This window comes from Ovis canadensis, chromosome 24, assembly GCF_042477335.2.
Source record: "Ovis canadensis isolate MfBH-ARS-UI-01 breed Bighorn chromosome 24, ARS-UI_OviCan_v2, whole genome shotgun sequence".
In the NCBI taxonomy this organism is placed as follows: domain Eukaryota; kingdom Metazoa; phylum Chordata; class Mammalia; order Artiodactyla; family Bovidae; genus Ovis; species Ovis canadensis.
In genome coordinates this window covers 33397959-33425774 of record NC_091268.1, presented here as the reverse complement: position 1 = coordinate 33425774, position 27816 = coordinate 33397959, and the positions used below count along the sequence as shown (strand labels likewise).

The 27816-nt window shown below is 39.5% G+C and overlaps 1 protein-coding gene and 1 pseudogene across 5 annotated transcripts in view; both read right to left on the bottom strand.

Annotated features, from left to right (window-relative positions):
* Positions 1-16510: 16510 nt before the first annotated feature.
* Positions 16511-19679, bottom strand: LOC138429107 (amidophosphoribosyltransferase pseudogene; annotated as a pseudogene).
* A 590-nt stretch (positions 19680-20269) lies between these two features.
* ACSM2B (acyl-CoA synthetase medium chain family member 2B) overlaps positions 20270-27816 on the bottom strand; it is a 55229-nt gene continuing 47682 nt past the window's right edge. For 2 of the 5 annotated variants that reach the window (XR_011252682.1, XR_011252681.1), the window contains exons 14-16: positions 24228-24317; positions 22084-22220; positions 20270-21429 (exon numbers count right to left, since the gene is read on the bottom strand). Coding sequence is in view for 3 of the 5 variants with exons in the window: in XM_069570268.1 (XP_069426369.1) it covers positions 22149-22220; positions 24228-24317 (162 nt within the window). In the remaining 2 variants the exon portion in view is untranslated. Of the gene's footprint in view, positions 21430-21508; positions 22221-24093; positions 24318-27816 lie in introns of those variants that run through there. The other 3 variants (XM_069570268.1, XM_069570267.1, XM_069570269.1) reach the window with 2 other exon arrangements.

Genomic DNA, 27816 nt, shown 5'->3' with positions numbered 1-27816 from the left:
GGCAGATGCACTGATGATGAATCCTTGTTCAGGATTAACTCTTATTTTATGGAGAGGAGGAAATAAGACTGGCCATAGTAAGCTAAATATTATGAAGTAAAAAATACCCTATTACTCAAGCAGAAGAGGCAGTCACTTTTGAGGATAGAATGGGGACAGGAGGATCAGCGCACAAGGCAAGCTCTGGATCTCAGTATATCTCCCATGTGGAACTATAACACTAGTGTTGTGGTCAAAAAGACAGATGCTGGGGCCAGGCAGTCTCAGTTTGAGTCTAGCTTTTACCAGTTACCAGCTCTGGGACACTGAGTGGGTTTATTAATCCCGTTGTACCTCAGTTTTCTCATCCTAACAATGGGTGAGTGGCAGAGACAGTAGAATTCTCAAAAGGTTCCATGTGCACATTTCTCCTTCTCAAGTTTCTTCTGCAGTTAGGGTGAGGCAATTGAATTCCACTTTAGGACCATGAACTCCAAGTGGAAGTGACAAAAGTCACTTCTGGTCTAGGGCATTTAAGAAGTGATTTGAGTCCTCTGTAAGCTTCTCCTGACTCAGTAGTCCTGGGAACCATGTGGGAGATAGTATTAACAGCATCAAAATATGGCAGAAATTCTATCAGCCATTTCTCTGTAAGGTTCTTTCTGCATTACAGGTTTCAGATATCACATTCTTTCATAGCTTCTGTAGGGCTTTTTCTGGGATATCTGGACCTCCCAAATCAATTGTGGGGCAGGCTCTAGATCCAGCTCACAGCCTCAGGGTCTGCCACTTACCCTCTTACTTACTTGCCTATTTCTCTTCTCTCAGGACCCTCTTACTTTCAGAGTACCTGGGCCCTGGAGGGACATGGACAATATAATAGTACTCATGAGGAGGTAGAGAGAAATGACTGAAAAAAATCATGACTTCAGCAAAAAGCTAGATGTTAGATTCTGAAAATAGTCTTGCTTTTCTGAGCAAATGCCCTTTCTCTGCTCTTTTCTTCCCTCTATCTCTTCAACTGTAGGCAAACTGGTTCTTTTGGTGGACTGAAGATTTAGCTGCTGCTTAGTTGTGAAATTGTGTCTGAATCTGTGTCCCCATGGGGTCACTAGGCTTCTCTGTCCATGAGATTGTCCTGGCAAGAATACTGCAATGCATTGACATTTTCTCTAGGGCATCTTTCTGACCCAGAGATCAAACTCATGTCTCCTGCATTGCAGGCTGATTCTTTACCACTGAGCCACCTGGGAAGCCCAAAGACTTAGTTAAAGATGGTTAAAATTAAACACTAATGCTAATCTGCTCTTGCGTTACTCTTTTCTACCTTTCTGTTATCACATCCTACCTTTTCTGAGTCTTCTTTCTCAATATTGATCATCGGATTTTCTCTCTTTTCTTCACTTAATATATTATTGTTCTCCAAGGACTCATCCACAGCTAATAGCTCTTCTTATTATATTTATTCTCTCTCTCTCACTGTCTCTCAATAATTCCCTAAACACATTAAAAATATTTACTTCCCTCTAGTTCAAATTTCGGAGAAGGCAATGGCACCCCACTCCAGTACTATTACTTGGAAAATCCCATGGAAGGAGGAGCCTGGTAGGATGCAGTCCATGGGGTTGCTTGGAGTCAGACACGACTGAGCCACTTCACTTTCACTGTTCACTTTCATGCACAGATCCAGCTGATTGCTAAAATATGTCCTAACCTCAGTATTTCATAGATAACATGGATAAATTAATATGACCACAACTGAATTCTGTGTCCCCACCTTCAAACCATTCCTCTCAGAAAACCTTATAACCACCTACCCCAGTTTACTTAATCAAAAGCTTAGACATCCTTCTGTGCTCCCTTACCCTTAACCTGATCTGCCTTATTTAGTCACTAAGTTACCAAGTTCCATGAAGAAGGAACTTTTCTTCTAAGCATTTCTCAAGTTCTCCTTTGATACATTTACCATTCAGCTACCAAGGTAATCATTTAGAAATAAATTGCTGACTGAGTTCATTACTGGCAAGATAAAGTCCAAACTTTTTATCATGTGATATAGCGACCATCCCTTCTAATATTTTGCAACCTGAACCTGATGTTGAAATAATATTGAATTTAAGTAATATGACCCTGTCCTTCTTCAGGTAAGTTCTTCCTTCTATCCACAGAACAGATAATTGCTGCAATCTGGGGGCAACTTATGACATCAACACAAATGCAAGAATACTCTGTGTATTCTCTTAAGCTAATGATTGTCCAGGAAAGTTATGCACAATCTGTACTGGGTCACATGGACTTGAGAGCCATTACTTCTTGGTTCTGAGGGTTACTGGGGCATCTTAAGGACTTTGACTAGACAAAGACATGAAGGATGAGGTAGTATATTTTCATCTCATCTTGAACAAAACAAGAGACAGTGATGTCCTTGTGCAGGCACATCTTGAAGATATTGCAAGTTCAGTTCCAGACTACTGCAATAAAGTAAATATTGAGATAAAGTGAGTCACACAAATTTTTCTTGGTTTCCCAGTCCATATAAAAGTTACCTTTATACTATACTGTTAGCTATTGTGTGCAGTAGCAATATGTCTTAAAAAAATACATAATTTATAAAAATGTGTGTGTGTGTGTGTTTGTGCTCAGCTGTGTCCAGCTGTTTGCAACCCCATGGACTGTTGCCCACTAGGCTCTTCTGCTCATGGAATTTTCCAGGCAAGAGTACTAGAGTGGATTACCATCTCCTCTTCCAGGGGATCATCCCAACTCAGGGATCAAACCTGCATCTTTTATGTCTCCTCCATTGACAGGTGGATTCTTTACCACTGTGCCACCAAGGAAGATCCAATTTAAAAATACTTTATTGCTAAAACAGCTAACCATCATCTGACAATTCAGAGTTGCCCAATCCCCTCAATTTTAAAAACCACAATATCTGTGAAGCACAGTGAAGTGAAACAATAAAATGAGATATGGTTGTAGTTACAGTGAGCCAATCTGAAAGTACTGGCTTAATATTGTGATTTCTATATACAAGCCAAATGGATAAGGAGATGATGTGGAAGGAGGAGAGGCAGATTCTGTACTTTGGATAAGTCGTAGATCTTCCCTAAAAGTATGAGATCTCAACATCACTTATTCCAGAGCCTGGAGAAGCATGGGACATGCACTGAGTAAGGAGATATGATCAAAATCATTCTCACAATAGGATAAAGAACAGCAAAAGTGTTAGAATGATCAATCTACTGGATTTAAAATTTTTGGAAGCTAAATGATATTCCTTTTGCTCTTTCATTAGCAGACTGTGTTACTCTACTAGGGCAAACATAAAACTGGTGAATTTTAGGGCACTCTAGGAAAGGAGTAAGTCAAAGTATATTCACATTCTGGTGAACATTTTATTATAGAGTTGTAATTAAAATATAATATTATATTAGTTTCAGGTGTACAGTAGTGAATTGATATTTTTATACATTATATGACCAACAGAATAAGACTAGTTAACATCATCAACAATACCACACTGTTACAATATATTGACTTTGTTTCCTATATGTACATTACATCCTTGTGACTTATTTATTTTATACCTGGAAGTTTGTACCTATAATTCTCTTCACCTGTTTTGTTCATCCCCCACCAATCTCCATCCACTCTGGCAACCATCAGTTTCTTCTCTGCATGTATGAATCTGTTTCTGCTTTGCTTTGTTTGTTCATTTGTTTTGTTTCCTAGATTCCACATATAAGTGAGATCATGTGGAGTCTGTTTTTTCTCTAACTTATTTCACTTAGCATAATACCCTCTAGATCCATCCATGTTGCCACAAATGGCATGCTTTTGTGCTTTTTATGGTGAGTAATATTCCATTGTAAAAAAAAAATTATTCCATTGTGTGTGTATGTGTGTATGTATGTATATATATATATACATATATACACCACATCCACTTTATCTATTCATCTATCAGTGGATATTTAGGTTGCTTCCATATCGTGGCTATTGTAGATAATGCTTCAAAGAACATAGGGAATACATATATCTTAAAAAAAATTAATTACTGTACTTTAATTGGAAGATACAGACTTCCCTTAAAGTGTCTGACTACAATGTGGAAGACTGGGGTATATTTAACAATATTGTGATGGTTTTTGCCATACATCAACATGAGTTAGTCACAGGTATACATGTGTCCCTCACATCCTGAACTCCCTTTCCACTTCCCTCCAGACCCTATCCCTCTGGGTTGTCCCAAAGCATGGGCTTTGGGTGCTCTGCTTCATGCATTGAACTTGCACTGGTCATCTATTTTATATGTGGTAATGCACAGGTTTCAATGCTATTCTCTCAAATCATCCCACCCTTGCATTCTCGTGATGAGTCCAAAAGTCTGTTCTTTACATCTGTGTCTCCTTTGCTGCCCTGTATGTAGTATCATCAGTACCATCTTTCTAAATTCCATATATATGGAGTTAATATACAGTATTTGTCTTTCTCTTTCTGACTTACTTCAGTCTGTATAAGAGGCTCCAGATTCATCCACCTCATTAGAACTGACTCAAATGCATTCCTTTTTATAGCTGAGTAATAGTCTATTGTGTCAACATCCTTGTCTATTCATCTGCTGGTGGACATCTAGGTTGTTTCCATGTCTTAGCTATTGTAAATAGCACTGCAATGAATACTGGGGTACCTGTGTCTTTCAGTTCTGGTTTCTTCTGGGTGTATGCCCAACATTGGAGTTGCTGGGTCATATGGCAGTTCTATTCCCAGTTTCTTAAGGAATCACCACATTGTTCTCCATAGTGGCTGTACAAGTTTGCTTTCCAACCAACAGTGTAAAGCAGGGTTCTCTTTTCTCCACAACCTCTCCAGCATTTATTCTTTGTAGACTTTTTGATGATGGCCATCTGACTGGTGTGAGATGATACCTCATCATGGTTTTGATTTCCATTTCCCTAGTAATGAGTGATGTTAAGAATCTTTTCATGAGTTTGTTAGCCATCTGTATGTCTTCTTTGGAGAAACATCTGTTTAAGTCTTTTACTTACTTTTTGATTGGGTTTGTTTTCTGATATTGAGTTGCATGAGCTGCTTGTATATTTTGGAGATTAAATCTTTGTCAGTTGTTTCATTTGCTATAATTTTTTTTTTTCTATTCTGAGAGCTGTCTTTTCACCTTGCTTCTAGTTTCCTTCATTGTGCAAAAGCTTTTATATTTAATTAGGTCTCATTTGTTTATTTTTTGTTTTTATTTCCAATCCTCTGGGAGTTAAGTCATAGAGGATCTTGCTGTGATTTATGTCAGAGATTTTTCTGCCTGTATTTTCCTCTAAGAGTTTTATAGTTTCTGGTCTTACATGTAGATCTTTAATCCATTTTGAGTTTATTTTTGTGTATGGTGTTAGAAAATGTTCTGATTTCATTCTTTTACATGTAGTTGGCCAGTTTTCCCAGCACCACTTGTTGAAGACACTATGTTTTCTCCATTGTATATTTTTACTTCCTTTATCAAAGATAAGGTGTCCATAGGTGCAAGGATTTATCTGTAGACATTCTGTTTTGTTCCGTTGATCTATATTTCTGTCTTTGTGCCAGCACAATACTCTTGATGTCTGTGGCTTTGTAGTATAGTCAGAAATCAGGAAGTTTGATTCCTCCCTTTCCATTCTTTCTCAAAATTGCTTTGGCTATTTGGAGTCTTTTGTGTTTTCATACAAATTGTGAAATTATTTGTTCTAGTTATGTGAAAAATACCTTTTGTTGTTTGGAAGGGATTGCATTGACTCTATAGATTGCTTTGGTTATTATGCTCATTTTCACTATATTGATTCTTCCAATCCAAGAACATATTTGTGTTCTCCATCATTTCTCTATCTATTTGTGTCATTTTTTATTTCTTTCATCAGTGTTTTATAGTTTTCTGTATACAGTTCTTTTGTTTCTTTAGGCAAATTTATTCCTAAGTATCTTATTATTTTCATTGCCATGGTGAATGGGATTGTTTCTTTAATTTTGCTTTCTGATTTTTTATTGTTAATGTATAGGAATGCAAGGAATTTCTGTGTATTAATTTTTATATCCTTCAACTTTACTATATTTATTGATTGATGAATATTCATTGATTAGTCCCAGTAATTTTCTGGTAGCATCTTTAGGGTTTTCTATATAGAGGATCATGTCATTGCAGTGAGAGTGTTACATCTTCTTTTCCAATCTGGATTCCTTTTTCTCTTTTTCTTCTCTGATTGCTGTGGCTAGGATTTCCAAAACTATGTTGAATAATAGTGATGGGAGTGGGCATCCTTGTCTTGTTCTTGATTTTAGAGGAAATGCTTTCAATTTTTCACCATTGTGGATAATGTTTGTGTGGGTTTGTTGTATATGGCTTTTACTATGTTGAGGCATGTTCCTTCTATGCCTACTTTCTGGAATTTTTATCATAAATGGGTGTTGAAATTTGTCAATGTCTTTCTCTGAATCTACTGAAATAATCATATGGTTTTTATCTTTCAATTTGTTAATATGGTATATCACATGGACTGATTTGCAAATATTGAGGAATCCTTGCATCCCTGGAATAAAGGTCACTTGATCATGATGTATCTTTTTAATATGTTGTTGGAGTCTGTTTGCTAGAATTTTGTTGAGGATTTTTGTATCTGTCTTCTTGAATCAGTGTTGTTTTCTTCAGATAAATACCCAGAAGTGGAATTGTTGGGTTGCATGGTCATTCTCCTGGAAATCTTGATTCTGGCTTGTGATTCACCCAGCCCAGCATTTTGCATGATGTACTCTGCATATAAGTTAAATAAGTAGGGTGACAATATACAGCCTTGATGTGCTCCTTTCCCAATTTTAAACAAGTCATTTGTTCTACAGTCAGTTCTAATTGTTGCTTCTTGACCTGCATACAGGTTTCTTAAGAAGCAGGTAAGGTGGTCTGGTATTCTCATCTCTTTAAGAATTTTCTACAGTTTTTTGTGATTCACACAGTCAAAGGCCTTAGCATAGTCAATGAAGCAGAAGTAATTTTTTCTGGAATTCCCCTGCTTTTTCTATGACCCAACGAATGTTGGATGCCAGGCTGGATGAATCACAAGCTAGAATCAAGATTGCCAGGAGAAATTTCAATAACTTCCGATATGTAGATGATACCACCCTTATGGCAGAAAGTGAACAGGAACTAAAGAGCCTCTTCATGAGGGTGAAAGAGAAGAGTTAAAAGGCTGGCTTAAAATTCAACATTCAAAAAACGAGGGTCATGGCCTCTTGTCTCATCACTTTCTGGCAAATAGACAGGAAAACAATGGAAACAGTGATAAACTTTATTTTCTTGGGCTCCAAAATCACTGTGAATGGTGGGTGCAGCCATGAAATTAAACGTCCTTGCTCCTTGGAGAAAATTTTATGATCAACCTAGACAGCATATTAAAAAGCAGAGACATTACTTTGTTGACAAAGGTCCATCTAGTCAAAGCTATGGTTTTTCCAGAAGTCAGGTATGGATGAGTGAGTTGGACCATAAAGAAGGCTGAGTGCCAAAGAATTGATGCTTTCAAACTGCGGTGCTGGAGGAGACCTTTAAGAGTCCCTTGGACTTCAAGGAGATTCTACCAGTCCTACCTAAAGGAAATCAGTCCTGAATATTCATTGGAAGGACTTATGCTGAAGCTGAAGCTCCAGTACTTTGGCCACCTGATTCAAAGAGCTGACTCATTAGAAAAAACCCTGAAACTGGAAAAGATTGAAGCAGGAGAAAAGGGGGATAACAGCAGATGAGGTGGTTGGACGGCATCACCAACTCAATGGACATGAGTTTGAGCGAGCTCTGAGAGACAGTGAGGCACAGGGAAACCTAGCAGGCTTCAGTCCACAGGGTCCCAAAGAGTCAGACATAACTGAGCGACTGAACAATATCAACAACAATGGTCTTTCTATTTTTAGCTCTTTGGGGACCCACCATGTTGCTTTTCTGTAGTGGCTCTACCAATTTACATTCCCACCAGCAGTTCCTGAACGTACCCTTTTCTCCACATTTTTGCCTGTTTCTTGTTTATTTGAAAATAGCCATTCTGACAGGTGTTGGTGATATTTCATTGGAGAATTGATTTTCATTTCCGTGAAGATTAGTGATACTGAGTACCTATTCATGTGACTGTTGAACATTTTCAAGTCTTCTTTGGAAAGATATTTATTAAAGTCTTCATCCCATTTAAAAATCAGGTTTAAACTTTTTTATATTGAGTTTTATGAATTCTTTATATATTTTGTTTGTTAACCCTTTACTGCATATATCATTTGCAAATATTTTCTCCCATTCAGTAAATTGCCTTTCTAATTTTGCTGGTGGTTTCCTTTCCTGTGCAGAAGTTTTATAGTTGGATGTAGTCCCAATTGTTTGTTTTTGCTTCTATTGCACTTGCCTGAGGAGAGAGGTGCTAAAATTATTGCTAAGGCCAAAGTCAAAAAGGCTATTGCCTATGTTTTCTTCTAAGAGTATTATGGTTTCTCATCTTACATTTGAGTCTTCAATATATTCTGAGTATTTTTTTCTATTATGGTGTAGGAAAGCTATTGAGTTTATTCTTTTGTTCTGTCCAGCTTTCTCAATGTCATTTATTGAAGATTGTCTTTTCCTATATTGTATATTCTTGCCTCCTTTGTCATAGATTAATTGTCCACATGAGAGTGGCTTTATTTCTTGACTCTATGTCTCTTCCATCGACCTTTCTTTTTGTGCCAATATCATACTATCTTGATTACTGTAGCTTTGCAATAAAATTTCAAGTCTTGGAGTATAATATCTGTAGCAACTTTTTTTCCTCAAGATTGCTCTGGCTAGTTGGGGTCTTTTGTGTTTCCATCAACATTTTAAATTATTTATTCTAGTTCTGTGAAAAATGCCATTGGTATTTTGATAAGGATTGTTTTGAATCTGTAGGTTGCTCTGGATAGTATAGACTTTTTAACAACACTGATACTTTCAATCAATGAGCACAGCATATCTTTCTATTTTTTTCCAGACATCTTTAATTTCTTTGTCAAATATCATAGTTTTCAGAAAACAGGTCTTTCACCTCCTTTATTAAATTTATTAAGTAAATTTAATATAACTCAATGAATTTATTATATTTATAAATACTTAATAAATACTGTATTATAATATAAATTCATGAAATTATAAGCAAGATTGCTTTTTTTTTGCTGAAACTTTGTTGTTAGTGTATAGAAAATCAAGAGATTTTGGTGTATTTTTTGTGTGTTGCAAATTTACTGAATTCATTTATTAGTTCTAATAGTTTTTTGATGGCATCTTTGAAGTTTTCTACATTCAGTTTCATCATCCACAAGTGGTTAAGTTTTATTTCTCCCTTTCCAGTTTGGATATTTTTATTCCTTTTATTTTCCTAATTGTTACAGCTAGGACTTCCAATATTATGTTGAATACAAGTGGTGGGTATATGTTTGTTTGTCTTGTTCCTGACCTTAAGCTTTTCCTTTAAAGGAAACACTTTCAGATTTTCACCATTGCATCCTATATAGCTGTGAATCACATATGGCCTTTATTATGTTTAGGTATGCTCCTTCTGTTAGGTAGGAAGTTAGGCATGAGCAATGAGGGGTACCCTAGCTGAAAAGAATGCAACTGCTGCTGCTACTAAGTCGCTTCAGTCGTGTCTGACTCTGTGTGACCCCATAGACGGCAGCCCACCAGGCTCTGCCATCCCTGGGATTCTCCAGGCAAGAACACTGGAGTGGGTTGCCATTTCCTTCTCTAATGCATGAAAGTGAAAAGTGAAAGTGAAGTCACTGAGTCGTGTCCAACTCTCAGCAACCCCATGGACTGCAGCCCACCAGGCTCCTCTGTCCGTGGGATTTTCCAGGCAAGAGTACTGGAGTGGGGTGCCATTGCAAACTGATCTCTAAAATCCATTCCAGACACACCTGGGAGAGATCACAGATATGCTACAAAATAACCACAGAGACTTTTCCAAATCCTGCACATGCGCCCTGGGCACACAGTGGATACAAAATAACCACAGGGCCTTCTTCAAGTAACTTTAGGCATCTAGGAGCCCATTTCAATTCCGTTCAGTTCAGTCGCTCAGCTGTGTCCGACTCTGCGACCTCATGGAACGCAGCACGCCAGGCCTCCCTATCTATCACCAGCTCCCAGGGTTTACTCAAACTCATTTCCATTGAGTCAGTGATGCCATCCAACCATCTCATCTTCTGTTGTCCTCTTCTCCTGCCTTCAATATTTCCCAGCATCAGGGTCTTTACCAGTGAGTCAGTTCTTCGCATCAGGTGGCCAAAGTACTGGAGTTTCAACTTCAGCATCAGCCCTTTCAAAGAATATTCAGGACTGATTTCCTTTAGGATGGACTGATTGGCTCTCCTTGCTGTCCAAGGGACTCTCAAGAGTCTTCTCCAACACCACAGTTCAAAGGCATCAATTCTTCAGCACTCAGCTTTCTTTACAGTCCAACTCTCACATCCATACATGACTACTGGAAAAACCATAGCTTTGATTAGATGGACCTTTGTTGTAATGGCTCTGCTTTTTAAGATGCTGTCTAAGTTGGTCATAGCTTTTTCCCAAGGAGCAAGGACCTTTAATTTCATGGCTGCATTCACCATTCACAGTGATTTTGGAGCCCCCCAAAATAAAGGCTGTCACTGTTTCTACTGTTTCCCCATCTATTTGCCATGAAGTGATGGGACCAGATTCCATGATCTTAGTTTTCTGAACATTGAGCTTAAGCTAACTTTTTCACTCTCCTCTTTCACTTTCATCAAGAGGCTTTTTAGTTCTTCTTCATTTTCTGCCATAAGGGTGGTGTCACCTACATAACTGAGGTTATTGATATAATTTCTCCTGGCAATCTAGATTCCAGTTTGTGCTTCATCCAGCCCAGCATTTCTCATGATGTACTCTTTTGCATAGAAGTTAAACAAGCAGGGTGACAATATACAGCCTTAATGTACTCCTTTCCTTATTTGGAACCAGTCTGTTGTTCCATGTCCAGTTCTATCTGTTGCTTCCTGATCTGCATACAGATTTCTCAGGAAACAAGTCAGGTGTTCTGGTATTTCCATCTCTTTCAGAATTTTTCAGTTTGTTGTGATCCACACAGTCAAAGGCCTTGGCATAGTCAATAAAGCAAAAGTAGATGTTTTTCTGAAACTCTTTTGCTTTTTTGATGATCCACCAGATATTGGCAATTTGATCTCTGGCTCCTCTGCCTTTTCTAAATCCATCTCAAACATCTGGAAGTTCATGGTTCACATACTGTTGGGGCCTCGCTTGGAGAATTTTGAGCATTACTTTGCTAGCCTTTGAGATGTATGTAATTGTGTGGTAGTCTGAGCATTCTTTGGCATTGCTTTCCTTAGGGATTAGGACTTCCCTGGTGGCTCAGATGGTAAAGCATCTGCCTGCAATGTGGGAGACCTGGGTTTGATCCTTGGGTCAGGAAGATCCCCTGGAGAAGGAAATGGCAATCCACTCCAGTACTATTGCCTGGAAAACCCCATGGACACAGGAGCCTGGTAGGCTATAGTCCATGGGGTGGCAAAGAGTCAGACACGACTGAGTGACTTCACTTCACTTCACTTATCACCTACAGAAAATTGAATTAGAGATTTACTGAGCGCAGCCCTGCCCATCAGAACAGGACCCAGTTTTCCCCTCAGTCAGTCTCTCTCATCTGGAAGCTTCCATAAGCCTCTTATCCTTCTCCATCAGAGGACTGACAGACTGAAAAACCATTATCAAAGGAGCCCATTCAGTTCAGTTCAGTCACTCAGTCGTGTCTGACTCTTTGCGACCCCATGAACTGCAGCAGGCCAGACCTCCCTGTCCATCACCAACTCCTGGAATTCACTCAGACTCATGTCCATCGAGTCAGTGATGCCATCCAGCCATCTCATCTTTGGTTGTCCCCTTCTCCTCCTGCCCCCAGTCCCTCACAGCATCAGAGTCTTTTCCACTGAGTCAACTCTTCGCATGAGGTGGCCAAAGTACTGGAGTTTCAGCTTTAGCATCATTCCTTCCAAAGAAATCCCAGGGTTGGTATCCTTCAGAATGGACTGGTTGGATCTCCTTGCAGGCCAAGGGACTCTCAAGAGTCTTCTCCAACACCACAGATCAAAAGCATCAATTCTTAGGCACTCTGCCTTCTTCATAGCCCAACTCTCACATCCATACATGACTACTGGAAAAACCATAGCCTTGACTAGATGGACATTAGTCGGCAAAGTAATGTCTCTGCTTTTGAATATGCTATCTAGGTTGATCATAACTTTTCTTCCAAGGAGTAAGCGTCTTTTAATTTCATGACTGCAGTCACCATCTGCAGTGATTTGGGAACCCAAGAAAATAAAATCTGACAGTGTTTCCACTGTTTCTCCATCTACTTCCCATGGAGTGATGGGACCGGATGCCATGATCTTCGTTTTCTGAATGTTGAGTTTTAAGTCAACTTTTTCACTCTCCTCTTTTACTTTCATCAAGAGGCTTTTTAGTTCCTTTTCAATCTCTGCCATAAGGGTGGTGTCATCTGCATATCTGAGGTTATTGATATTTCTCCTGGCAATCTTGATTCCAACTTGTGTTCCTTCCAGTCCAGCGTTTCTCATGATGTACTCTGCATAGAAGTTAAATAAGCAGGGTGACAATATACAGCCTTGACGTACTCCTTTTCCTATTTGGAACCAGTCTGTTGTTCCATGTCCAGTTCTAACTGTTGCTTCCTGACCTGCATACAGATTTCTCAAGAGACAGCTTAGGTGGTCTGGTATTCCCACCTCTTTCAGAATTTTCTGCAGTTCCTTGTCATCCACACAGTCAAAGGCTTTGGCATAGTCAATAAAGCAGAAATAGATGTTTTTCTGGAACTCTTGCTTTTTCCGTGATCCAGCGGATGTTGGCAATTTGATCTCTGGTTCCTCTGTCTTTTCTAAAACTAGCTTGAACATCAGGAAGTCCACGGTTCATGTATTGCTGAAGCCTGTCTTGGAGAATTTTGAGCATTACTTTACTAGTGTGTGAGACGAGTGCAACTGTGCGGTAGTTTGAGCATTCTTTGGCATTGCCTTTCTTTGTGATTGAAATGAACACTGACCTTTTCCAGTCCTGTGGCCACTGCTGAGTTTTCCAAATTTGCTGGCATACTGAGTGCAACACTTTCACAGCATCATCTTTCAGGACTTGAAATAGCTCTACTGGAATTCCATCACCTTCACTAGCTTTGTTCCTAGTGATGCTTTCCAAGGCCCACTTGACTTCACATTCCATGATGTCTGGCTCTAGATGAGTGATCACACCATCGTGATTATCCGGGTCATGAAGATCCTTTTTGTACAGTTCTTCTGTGTATTCTTGCCATCTCTTCTTAATATCTTCTGCTTCTGTTAGGTCCATACCATTTCTGTCCTTTATTGAGCCCATCTTTGCATGAAATGTTCCCTGGGTATCTCTAATTTTCTTGAAGTGATCTCTAGTCTTTCCATTCTGTTGTTTTCCTCTATTTCTTTGCATTGATCTCTGAAGAAGACTTTCTTATCTCTCTTGCTATTCTTTGGAACTCTGCATTCAGATCCTTATATCTTTCCTTTTCTCCTTTGCTTTTCACTTCTCTTCCTTTCACAGCTATTTGTAAGGCCTCCCCAGACAGCCAGTTTGCTTTTTTGCATTTCTTTTCCATGGGGATGGTCTTGACCCCTGTCTCCTGTACAATGTCACGAACCTCATTCCATAGTTCATCAGGCACTCTATCTATCAGATCTAGGCCCTTAAATCTATTTCTCCCTTCCACTGTATAATTATAAGGGATTTGATTTAGGTCATACCTGAATGGTCTAGCAGTTTTCCCTACTTTTTTCAATTTAAGTCTGAATTTGGCAATAAGGAGTTCATGATCTGAGCCACAGTCAGCTCCTTGTCTTGTTTTTGTTGACTGTATAGAGTTTCTCCATCTTTTGCTGCAGAGAATATAATCAATCTGATTTTGGTGTTGACCATCTGGTGATGCCCATGTGTAGAGTCTTCTCTTGTGTTGTTGGAAGAGGGTGTTTTCTATGACCAGTGTGTTTTCTTGGCAAAACTCTATTAGTCTTTGCTCTGCTTCATTCCATATTCCAAGGCCAAATTTTCCTGTTACTCCAGGTGTTTCTTGACTTCTACTTTTGCATTCCAGTCCCCTATAATGAAAAGGACATCTTTTTTGGGTGTTAGTTCTAAAAGGTCTTGTAGGTCTTCATAGAACCATTCAACTTCAGCTTCTTCAGCATTACTGGTTGGGGCATAGACTTGGATTACTGTGATATTGAATGGTTTGCCTTGGAGATGAACAGAGATCATTCTGCGGTTTTTGAGACTGCATCCAAGGACTGCGTTTCGGACTCTTTTGTTGACCATGATGGCTACTCCATTTCTTCTGAGGGATTCCTGCCCGCAGTAGTAGATATAATGGTCATCTGAGTTACATTCACCCATTCCAGTCCATTTTAGTTCACTGATTCCTAGAATGTCGACGTTCACTCTTGCCATCTCTTGTTTGACCACTTCCAATGTTCCTTGATTCATGAACCTGACATTCCAGGTTCTTATGCAATATTGCTCTTTACAGCATCAGACCTTGCTTCTATCACCAGTCACATCCACAGCTGGCTATTGTTTTTGCTTTGGCTCCAACCTTTCATTCTTTCTGGAGTTATTTCTCCATTGACGTCCAGTAGCATATTGGGCACCACTGACCTGGGGAGTACCTCTTTCAGTATCCTATTATTTTGCCTTTTCCTACTATTCATGGGGTTCTTAAGGCAAGAATACTGAAGTGGTTTGCCATTGCCTTATCCCATGGACCACATTCTGTCAGACCTCTCCACCACGACCCGCCCATCTTGGGTTGCCCTGCGGGCATGGCTTAGTTTCATTGAGTTAGACAAGGCTGTGGTCCTAGTGTGATTAGATTGACTTGATTTCTATGAGTATGGTTTCAGTGTGTCTGCCCTCTGAAGCCCTCTGCAACACCTACCATCTTACTTGGGTTTCTCTTACCTTAGGTGTGGATTATCTCTTCATGGCTGCTCCAGCAAAGCACAGCCGCTGCTCCTTACCTTGGATGAGGGGTATCTCCTCCCGCTGCCCTTCTTGACCTTCAAAGTCGGATGGCTCCTCTAGGCCCTCCTGCTCCCACACAGCCACCACTCCTTGTCCCTGGGGTTGCCCCTCCCAGCTGCCGCCTCTAGCCTTGGGCATGTAGTTGCTGCTCCCGGTCACTGACCTGGCCTCGGGCATGGGTTTGCTTCTTCCTGCTGCCGCCCTTGGCCTCAGGCGCCACCCCTGGCCTCAGACACGGGGTGGCTCCTCTCGGCCTTCACCCCTGACCTCGGATGTGGGGTGGCTCCTCCTGGCCATTCCTGCACCAGCGCAGCCTGGCACTCTAGGCTGCTGCCCCTGACCTCGGATGTGGGGTAGCTCTCAGTCGTGCTTAGTGTGCTGGCCCGCCGCCGCCTGTTTTTAGTGCGCTGGGGAGCCCATTAGGGGTTCACAAATAAATTCTACATCTGATTATAACAGACTGAATTATGGGAAGACATAAACAACACAGCCTGCTGTTATATAACTTGTTAATCAGCCTTGAGCCTATGCACATTTGCATTCTTTTTCATTGATTGGTGGGTGGGTACAAGCCCTATTTTGCACAGGACATAACCAAAAGGAGGAGACTGGAAATATATAAAGGTGGAAGGCAAGAGAGAGAGGGAGGACTTCTTTGGGGACAGCCTGCTCCCATGTCTTGGAGGTATCAGTCTAATAAAAGATATATCTGCTTGAGCTGAGTTGAGCTGAGCTGAGCTGTATCTTGTCTGTTGTTTTAAACCCTTTATTCCTTCACTCCAAATTTTTATTTTGATGAGACAAGAACTGAGGAAGAGAAATAAGCCAACCTGAGATTTCTATACCCACTTTCTGAAAAGTTTTTTTTTGTTATAAATGAATGTTGAGTTTTGTTGGATGCCTTGTTTACATCTTTTGCGATAATTATATAATCTTTATTCTCAATTCATTAACATGTTTTATCATATGGATGGACTTATGCATGTTAAACTACCTGTGCATTGTGGAATGAATCTCACTTGATCATGGCATATGATCCTTATAATGGGCTGTTGAATTTTACTCACTAATATTTTGTTGAGGATTTTGTGTCTCTGTTTATCAGGGATTTGGGCCTGTAATTTTCTTTATCTTTCTGATACACACACACACACACACACACACACACACATATATTTATATAAAACATTCCTTCTAAAACCAGAAAAATACATATTCAAGTGCACATGGAACATTCTCAAGGACATGATAGACCACACACACACACACACACACACACACACACACACATTTATATAAAACATTCCTTCTAAAACCAGAAAAATACATATTCAAGTGCACATGGAACATTCTCAAGGACATGATAGACCACACACACACACACACACACACACAATCCCACTATTTTTAAGAGGATTGAAATCATATCAAGTATATTTGTTGGCTATAAATGTATGAAACTAGATATCAACTACAGAAAATACTGGGGGAAAAAAACATAATCACACAGACAATAAATGACATGCTTATAAATAATGTGTTAATGAAGAGATCTAAAGGAACTAAAAACATCTGGAGATAAATGAAAATAGAAACAGTAAAAGAAGTTCATAGTGATACTGGACTTCTTAAAAAAAATGCTGAATAAAGAATGTAAATATACATTTGAAGGAACAGAAAAATAAGAAACAAAGACCAAAGTCAGTAGAAAGAAGGAATTAAGAAAGATTAGAATAGCAATAAATGCAATAGAGACTAAAAACACAATAGAAATGGTCAGTGAAACTACAAGTTGATTCTTGGAAAAGATAAACAAACTCAAAAAATCTTTAGCCAGACTTATCAAGAAAAAAAGAAAGAGAGCCCAAATAAATAATATTAGAAATGAAAGAGAAAAGATTACAACTGACACCACAGAAATACAAAGGATCATAAAAGAATGCTAAAATAATCATATGCCAACAGATTAGACAGTCTAGAAGAAATGGATAAATTCCTAGAAACATTCAATTTTCCAAGATTAAATCATGATGAAATAGAAAAACTGATTAGGCTGATTATTAATAACAAAATTGAATCAGTAATTTTAAAAAAATCCAAAAACAGAAGTTCAGGTGTTGATGACGTCAAGGGGAATTTTATAAACTGTTTAAGCTAAGTCACTTCAGTCGTGTCCGACTCTGTGCGACCCCATAGACAGCAGCCCACCAGGCTCCTCCATCCCTGGGATTCTCCAGGCAAGAACACTGGAGGGGGTTGCCATTTCCTTCTCCATGAAAATATTCCATAAATGAATTTCAGTAACTCTTAAACATTCCACAAAATTTCCTAAGAACCTGTGAGAGTATAATACCTGGCAATCCTCTCTAAAACAGAAATTCACCTATCTGCTACATTACTGCTGATGATCTGAAATGTACATGATCTCTAAAAAATAACAGTATTGAATAAAACTGAAAGGATCATCCAAGTTCCTACATAATACCAAAGTATTTATCCAGGATTACTGAACAAATCATAGCAATTTGGTATCCTTTTCAGAAAAAAAAATCTCAGAACTTACAAGCATGTGGCACTTCACACTGTACCAACTGAATGACAGTAAATGAAGGTATAACCACTACAGCTTCTTCACCAACTTTTGTGTCCTGAAATATGATGTCTGCCCCTGGCAGCTACCATTCCAGTTCCACAGGGTATTTTCCAGTCAGACAAGCTGTACAATGATCATTCTTTTCAAAACATTCCAGACCATTCTCATTTTCTTGAATCATAATATCTTCCTTTGTACAATGACCATTGTTTTCAAAACATTCCAGACCATTCCCATTTTCTTGAACCATAATGTCTTGCTTTTTCACTCTCTGTGTTTTCAGTGTTATTCCTTCTTGTACAGATGAAACCAGTCCTTCTACTGACAGATATACAACACTGTTTGCTCCTAGATAATCTGAAATATGCTCAAATTCTGGTTTATTGGCAATAAGCTCTTCTTTTGTTGGTATGTTTATTCCCATGAAGCATGGATACCTAACTGGTGGTGAAGCTATTTGAATATGTACCTTTTTTTCACCAGATTCTTTGAGTAACTTGATTATGGGTGAGATGGTATTGCCTCTCACAATTGAATCATCTACAAGAACAATTCTTTTTCCTTTAAAGTTGTCTGACAGTACTCCAAATTTTTTCGCAACACCAAGTTGTCTTAACCTCATGTTTAGCTGAATGAATGTTCTTCCTACATACCGGTTTTTACATAGCACCTCCACGTATGGAAGCCCACATTTTGTTGCATAACCAAGAGCAGCAGGTGTAGGGATTCTGGGACAGTGCTGACCAAATCTGCATCCACAGGGGCTTCAATGGCCAGCTGCTGACCACAACAATATTTTACTGTGTAAACCATCTGGTCTTCAAATATACTATCTGGTCTTGCAAAATAAACATATTCAAAGATACAGAAAGCCATTGCCTTTCCTTCAGACCTTGGTATAATATCAAGAGTTTGGACTTTATGTCTGGATATTTCCACAATTTCTCCAGGCAAGACTTCCCGGTAATATCTTGCACCGATAGATAAAAAGCTACAAGATTCTGAAGACACCACCCATCCTTCCATTTCTGATGTTTGTTTTTTTCTTTATCATTTATATCAGAAATAGGAATAAGACGACCAATGCATAGAGGACGATTTCCATAGGGATCTCGGACTGCATAAATCACATCTTTGTGCATTATAAGCAGAGAGTATGCTGTGGGTGCTTCCTTCATTAAATTTTTAATCCTTGCTACCCAGTCTGGGGTGTCATCTTGTTCCTGAGGAGGCGTATAAGCCAGTAGGTGGGTGATCATTTCACTATCAGAACTTGTTGACAGACCAATACCATGACGCAGAAGCTTTTTCCTTAAGCGCGCAGCATTAACTAATTCGCCATTATGTGCCACAGCTATTTTTCCATGAAGTGTTTCAACAACAAAGGGCTGGCAATTTTCTAATTCACAGTTTCCTGTAGTGGCATACCTTGTGTGTCCAATTCCAAGATTTGAAGTATATAATTTCTTCAAATTGTCTTCAGTAAATACATGATTTACAAGACCCATTCCCTTGTGTGTTTTGAATGTGGGTATCGAATTTCCATCACTGGTCACAATACCAGCACTCTCCTGACCCCGGTGCTGCAGCCCCACGAGTCCCAGAGTGATCACATGTGGCACATCTAGCTGCGTGGGCCACTCCCCTGAGGCAATGCACCCGAACACGCCACATTCCTCTCGGATCCCTAACTCCTCCAGCTCCATGTCGCTGCCGAAAGCACGTGGTGGGACCCGCCAAAGAAGGGTTAAAGCCTCTCTTTCTCATATTACTACAAAAAATTGAAAAGGAAGGCATAATTCCAAGCTCATTTTGTGAGGCCAGCATTACCCTAAAACAAAAACCTCTCAAAGAGGATTTCACCGGTGGCTCAGTGGTAAAGAATCCATCTGCCAATGCAGGAAACACAGGTTCAACCCCTGGTCTGGGAAGATGCCACATGCTGGAGCAACTAAGTCTGCATGCAACTATACAACTATTGAACTTGTGCTCTAACAAGGTCTAATGTGTCATTTAAAACCAGTATTTACTTACTTATTTTCTGTCTGAATGATCTACCCATTGATGTATGTTGGATATTAAAATCCCCACTATTATGGCATTGTTGTCTATTTCTCCCTTATTGCTATTAATATTTTTTATTTATTAATTACAATATTGTGATGGTTTTTGCCATACATCAACATGAGTTGGCCATAGACATATATGCATTCCCTCCCTTCTGAACGTCCCTCCCCCATCCCCCCCCCCCCCCCCCCACCTCATTCCTCTAGGTTGTCACAGGGCACCCAAACTGGTGCCCTGTGTCAAATATCAAACTCCCACTGGCTATCTGTTTTACATACGGAAGTGTATATGCTTCAATGCTATTCTTTCAAATCATCCCACCCTCTCCTTGTCCCACTGAGTCCAAAAGTCTGTTTATTATGTCTCAGTGTTCCCATGTTAGATGCATGAAGATTTATAAAGGTTACATCCTTTTGTTGGACTGACCTCTTTATCATCATGTAATGCCCTTTCTTGTTCCTATTACAGTCTTGTTTGAAAGTCTATTTCATTTAACCCGAGTATTGCTATCCCAGTTTCCTTTTATTTTCCATATACATAGAATATCTTTTTCCATACCTTCACTTTCAGTCTATGTGTATCTTTATATCTGAGAGGTGAGGTTCTCATAGGCAGTATATACATGGCTCTTGTTTTTGTTTTGTTTTTAATATCCTTCCAGCTACCCTATGTCTTTTGATTAGAGCATTTAGTCTATTTACATTTAAAGTAATTATTGATAGATGTGTACTTATTGCAATTTTGCTAATTGTCTCTCAGTTGTTTAGTAATTCCTATTTCCTTCTCTTGATCTCTTCCTTGTGATTTGATGGATTCCTTTAGTCTTCTGTTTGGATTCCTTTCTCTTTATTTTTGTATATCCATTGTAGGTTTTTTTGTTTGTGGTTACCATGAGATTCATCTGTATCAACCTGCATATTTAACCATCTGTTTTAAGCTGACAGTTGGTTAAATTCAAAAGCATTCTAAAAGCACTACATTTTTATTCCCCTCCCATACTTTATGTTTTTGATGTCATATTTTATATCTTTTTATTTTGTATATCCCTGAATTACTTACTATAGCTATAATTGATTGTACTACATTTTTGTCTTTTATACTTTGTACTAGATTTTTAAGTGGCTGATACATTGCTTTTCTTATATATTTGCCTTTACCAGTGAATTTTTTCCTTTATATATTTTCTTATTTCTAGTTGTGATCTTTCTTTTCTGTTTATAGAAAACCTTTAAACACTTTTATAAGGCCAGTTTAGTGGTAATAAACTCCTTTAGTTTTTGCTTCTCTGGAAAACTGTTTATCTGTCCTTTAATTTTTAGTGCCAACCTTGCCAGATGGAGTATGCTAGGTTGAGTTTTTCCTTTTCAGTACTTTAAATATATCTTGCCTGTAAAGTTTCTTCTGAAAAACTCCACTGATAATCATGGGGTTTCCTTGTACATGATTAGTTGTTTTTCTTTTACTGCCTTCTAGATTCTCTCTTTATGTATGATTTTTGCCATTTTAATGTCTTGCTATGGATCTCTTTGGATTCATTTTGATTGGGATGCTCTGTTCTTCCTATATCTTGATGTCTATTTCCTTCTCCAGGTTATGAAAGCTTCAGTCATTATCTCTTCACGTAAGTTTTCTGTCCCTTTCTTTTTCTCTTCTTCTGGGACCCCTATAATACAAATATTAGAATGCTTGAAGCTGTCTCAGAGATCCCTTAAACTCTCTTCATTTAAAAATTTTCTTTCTCCTTTTTCATGTTCTAATTGAGGGATTTCCACTATTCCATCTTCCTGATTTTTTACTCATTCTTTTGTATCATCTACTTTGCTATTAATTACCTCTAGTGTATTTTAAATTTCAGTTATTGTATTCTTTGTTTCTGATTGATTCTTTCTTATATTTTAAGTCTTTGTTGTTCTCACTGAGGTTCTGCAATCTTTCCTAAGTTCAGTGAGCATCCTCATGATGATTTCTTTGAACACTTTATCAGGCAAATAACTCATCTCTGTTTTATCTAAGTTTTTCTGGGATTTTATTTTGTTCTTTCATCTGGGACGTATTCCTCTGTCTCCTCATTTTGTTTGACTTTTGTTTCTGTGAAATAAACAAAAGACATATCTCTCTTGTTCTTTAAGGAGTGGCCTCGTGTGGGAACATCCCTTGTGTAGACTACTTTCACCTGGCACCTTTCACAGGCCAGCTGGAGCTATATTTGACCTAGGCCAGAAAAGTCACTGGGGAATGCTAAACCCAAGGTCACCTTGGTAAGGTGACTAGAGATGCAGCAGAGCATGGTTAGGTATAGTTCCTGGGTCAAGGCTACCTTGGCAAGTGGCTGGAGCTGGAACAGGCATGGGTCACAGGGAGTCATAGAAGCAGTGATGCTTATCAGCACTTCTGACTCTGGAGAGGGCTGTTTCCTGTCATTTTGGCTGGTGGCTCAGATGGTAAAAAATCCACCTGCAAAAAAGGAGACTCAGGTTCAATCCCTGGATCAGGAAGATCCCCTGGAAAAGGGAATGGCTACCCATGCCAGTATCCTTGCCTGGAGAATTCCATGAACAGAGGAACCTGGTGGGCTACATTCCATGGAGTCACTAAGAGTCAGACATGACTGAGATATTAACACTTTCACTTTTCACTAGGGTTAGCAAATGGGTTTCCTTCTTGTATGGTCTAGGAGGCCCTTCAACTATTTTCACCGTGTCCCAGGGAGGATAAGCTTGCACTCAGACCCTTCAGCAATATTGCTTCCTACTGAAGATTGCTGTGATAGGAGTGAGATTCCCGTGTATACCATGTCTCCATCTCTCTTATCTATTTCTATGTGGTCTGCCTATGTGCAGTAGTTATTCAATCAGTCCTGAAGTATTCTTCAAGAGGAATTGTTATATATGTAGGTATATATTTGGTGTGTCCTTGGGAGGATGTGAACTCAAGATCTTCCTACACTGCTAACCCCTCTCTCTAGGGAATATTTAAAAGCTTACTTTAAGAGAAGTAAGGGTTAGAGAAGAAGAGAAGCAAAGGGATGCATAGACATTGTAAGCAGATAGGCCTGTGTTTGAACCTGATGCTGTCATTTACCAGCTACTTGACTTTGCAGAATATCACTGAATCTCTCCAAATCTTAGGTTTTTTTCCACCGTAAAATGGGAAAATAATAGAACTTGAATTGAAAAGTGAGATTAATATGTGTATTTTGCCATAGGGCCTGACACTTGACAAGTACTTTATAAATAATTGCTCTTATTATTAATCTTGTTATTATTACTAAGTATTCTTAAGAATAGTCATAGACTCTCAGAGACCCTTTGCTTTCTTCTCCAACTCACTTTAAACTTTAATCTGTTAGGAAGATTCACCTTCTATCTCTTAGTTATAGGTAAAACCCTCATAGTCCTTACCCCTCTTCTGGATCCCTGGTCTGGGATCCAGAAGTCTCAGGAACTGACTCTGTGGCTTATTCTTCAACAAAACTTCTTTCTTTTCCCCAAAGATAACCCTTAGGGTCTTAACTTTAAAATGATTTTATTATTGATTCTAGGAAGATTAGATAACAAAAAAAGAGAGACAAAAGCCATGGGAGAAGGGCCACCCTTTTGAGGTGCCTGCACTATTCTCATAGCCATGATCTGAAATCTGTAGATGCCACTTTGAGATAAGACATGACAGTATTTGTGAAATGGCTTGCATGGACAGTGCTTTGCATGTGGCAAATGCTCAGTATATGGTGTTTCCCCTCCTCTGGTCATGACTGCGCCCAAATTTGAAGTTACTTGAGGGTGATTATAATTTTCCAACCATACTCACAAGCCTCTCTGTATGGAGATTTTGTCCTCTTCCTAGGAATGTGATGGGGTGTTATAGCCTTTTGTTTCCTAGCTAAGATTCAGTTTTCTTCACGATTCTTGTCACTATCTATTTGTGGGAGAAAACTAAAAATTTCCTTCTCTCCTCCCTTTCTCCCCTTCTTCCTGTCTCCCATCATTTTTATTTATCATTTTCTCTTTCTATTGATATTTTATTGAGTTATTTTGTTTTTTCCCCTTTCTACCTTCCCACCTTCTTTCTTTCTTTCATTTCTTCCTTTCTCCTCTTCCTTTTTTTCTCTTCCTTCTAATTATTTCCATCTTTCCTCCAGGCCTCCATCTTATGGTCCTTCCCTCCTTTTCTTATTTTTCAATTTCTTTTTTTGCTATTTTAATTTCTCTTTCTTCTTTCCCCACCTTTTTTTCTGTTCTCCTCTCCTTTCCTCTCTTTCTCATTCCTCCTTTCTTTTTCTTTTTTCAATATCTAACATGGTAAGATTTTGAAATAATAACCAAGGAAAGACAAAAATCAGATCATGTTTTGCCACAAAGAATCTCATATCCCCAGAGGAAGGCAGATGACCCAAATGGAATTAAAGGGGAAGAAGGGCAGGATCCAAGGTAAAGCACATTGCAGGTATCACTAGACTTCGACCTGCTCAGACTTTTTCCATTCCTTGTCTCGAAGCTTTGCCCGCTGAACTTTCCCTGTGTTGGTCTTGGGCAGATCTAAGACGAACTCTATCTGTTGAGAAAAGATCAGTTCAAAATGGGTTATTTGTGACCCAATGAGTTGGATTTTTCAGAGGAATTGCTATAGAGTGAGAGGAAACTCTGGAGGCCAAAGGCTCCAGGTAAGTGAGGACAGATCCTGGTTAAGTCCCTTGGGAAACCCCTTGTGTGATAAAAGTCTTCAGAAAATGTTCTGGGACAAGGACAAGAGATTAAACATAAAGATCAGTTAGCTGGTCTCTGACATTCTCTAGAAGAGTGAAGACGCAGCATGATGGATGCAACATGACACAGTAAACAGCCATCTGAGTTTTTATCTCAGACTCTCTGGGCTTCAGCCTTTCCTTCACCATGTGCCTGGCTTTGGTCAGGTCACTTAGTTTTTCTGAGACTCAGTATTCCCAATGAATAGCCTGAAGGATAATGACTTCTTTGAGTTGTTGTGATAAAAAAAGTGCAATTACACAGACTATATTCTTGCATGAGGTTATAGGGGAAGAAAATTTGCCAGCTCAAAATGTACCTCTTGGGCGTGAGGATTAATTTAGGCTTATTATTTTTAAGAAATAGAAGACTCAGGATGCTTTTCTTGTTACTTACCCAGTAACTGCTTAAAATGTTTAAATAGTTTGTTCCTGAGATATCTCTGCAAAGAATATGGTCTAGGGTGTGGGGAAGATTCAACAGGGCCTAGACATCAATGTCCTTCTGTGACCCATTGTATCTGTACAGCTCAGAAAAACATTTATTTACCAAATATTTGCTTTCCCATTTCCATTAGAATTGCCTAACACCCTTTTGAGGTCTCCAAACCACTACTCCCAACATCATGTTTTGTCTTCAGCTGAACATGGTATTTAAGGTGAGGGTTCTGACTCTTTTGGTGAGTTATTGAGTTTTCCTGAGTCTCTCCCAAGAATACATGAGTAAATTTGTGTTTGATTTCTCCTATTAATCTGTCCCATACTGATTTAATACTTAGACCAGCAGGAAGAACCTAGAAAGGTACAGGAAATTTTCTTCCTCTCCAACAGGGTAAATACTCAAAAATATTAGGTATGGCTATTGATGTAGACCAGAGAGAATAGGTATCTAAGAATTACAAGGTCTAGTTTTGAATTCCATCTCAGTCATTTCCTATTTGTCTGTCCTTGAAAAGGCAAAATGGTTGTCTGAGGAGTGCTTATAAATAGCTGTAATTAGAAGAGAAGGCAAAGGAGAAAAGGTAAGATAAAAGAGATAAGATAAGACATAAGATATAAAATAAGAGATAGGAGATAAGAAAGCCTTCCTCAGTGATCAATGGAAAGAAATAGAGGAAAACAATAGAATGGGAACATCTAGAGATCTCTTCAAGAAAATTAGAGATACCAGGCTGCACTAAGTGCAGGCGGCTGCGACCAGTGCACTAAGCGTGGCCAAGAGGAGCTACCCCACGTCTGAGGTCAGGGGTAGAAGCCGGGAGGACCCCATGCCCGAAGGGCAGCAGCCAAGAGGAGTTACCCACGTCCAAGGTCAAGGGCAGCGGCCGAGAGTGCCAGGCTGCGATGGTGCAGGAACGGCTGAGAGGAGCTATCCCAAGTCCGAGGTCAGGGGCGGTGGCCGGGAGGAGCAACCCCACGTCCAAGGAGCAGTGGCTGTGCAGGCGCAGGAGGGGTTGAGGAGCAACCCAAAGTTGAGGTCAGGAAGGGTGGTGGTGAGGAGATACCCTACATCCAAGGTAAGGAGCAGTGGCTGTGCTTTGCTGGAGCAGCCATGAAGAGATACCCCACGTCCAAGGTAAGAGAAACCCAAGTAAGATGATAGGTGTTGCAAGAGGGCATCAGAGGGCAGACACACTGAAACCATACTCACAGAAAACTAGTCAATCTAATCACACTAGGACCATAGCCTTGTCTAACTCAAAAAAACTAAGCCATGCCCCCGGGACAACCCAAGACGGGTGGGTCATAGTGGAGAGGTCTGACAGAATGTGGTCCACTGGAGAAGGGAATGGCAAACCACTTCAGTATTCTTGCCTTGAGAACCCCATGAATAGTAGGAAAAGGAAAAATGATAGGATACTGAAAGAGGAACTTAGTAGGTGCCCAATATGCTACTGGTGATCAGTGGAGAAATAACTCCAGAAAGATTGAAGGGATGGGGCCAAAGCAAAAACAATAGCCAGCTGTGGATGTGACTGGTGATAGAAGCAAGGTCCGATGCTGTAAAGAGCAATATTGCATAGGAACCTGGAATGTCAGGTCCATGAATCAAGGCAAATTGGAAGTGTTCAAACAAGGGATTGGAAGTGTTCAGACAAGGGATGGCAAGGGTGAACGCCGACATTCCAGGAATCAGCGGACTAAAATGGACTGGAATGGGTGAATTTAACTCAGATGACCATTATATCTACTACTGTGGGCAGGAATCCCTCAGAAGAAATGGAGTAGCCATCATGGTCAACAAAAGAGTCTGAAATGCAGTACTTGGATGCAATCTCAAAAACGGCAGAATGATCTCTGTTCGTTTCCAAGGCAAACCATTCAATATCACAGTAATCCAAGTCTATGCCCCAACCAGTAATGATGAAGAAGCTGAAGTTGAATGGTGCTATGAAGACCTACAAGACCTTTTAGAACTAACACCCAAAAAAGATGTCCTTTTCATTATAGGGGACTGGAATGCAAAAGTAGGAAGTCAAGAAACATCTGGAGTAACAGACAAATTTGGCCTTGGAATGCGGAATGAAGCAGGACAAAGAATAATAGAGTTTTGCTAAGAAAATGCACTGGTCATAGCAAACACCCTCTTCCAACAACACAAGAGAAGACTCTACACATGGGCATCACCAGATGGTCAACACTGAAATCAGATTGATTATATTCTCTGCAGCAAAAGATGGAGAAGCTCTATACAGTCAACAAAAACAAGACCAGGAGCTGACTGTGGCTCAGATCATGAACTCCTTATTGCCAAATTCAGACTTAAATTGAAGAAAGTAGGGAAAACCGCTAGACCATTCAGGTATGACCTAAATCAAATCCCTTATGATTACACAGTGGAAGTGAGAAATAGATTTAAGGGCCTAGATCTGATAGATAGAGTGCCTGACGAACTATGGAACAAGGTTCATGACATTGTACAGGAGACAGGGATCAAGACCATCCCCATGGAAAAGATATGCAAAAAAGCAAAATGGCTATGAAATAAATAGCCTTACAAATAGCTGTGAAAAGAAGAGAGGCAAAAAAAACAAAGGAGAAAAGGAAAGCTATAAGCATCTGAATGCAGAGTTCCAAAGAATAGCAAGAAGAGATAAGAAAGCCTTCACAGCGATCAATGCAAAGAAATCGAGGAAAACAACAGAATGGGAAAGACTGGCGATCTCGTCAAGAAAATTAGAGATACCAAGGGAACATTTCATGCAAAGATGGGCTCAATAAAGGACAGAAATGGTATGGACCTAACAGAAGCAGATGTTATTAAGAAGAGGTGGCAAGAATACACAGAAGAACTGTACAAAAAAGATC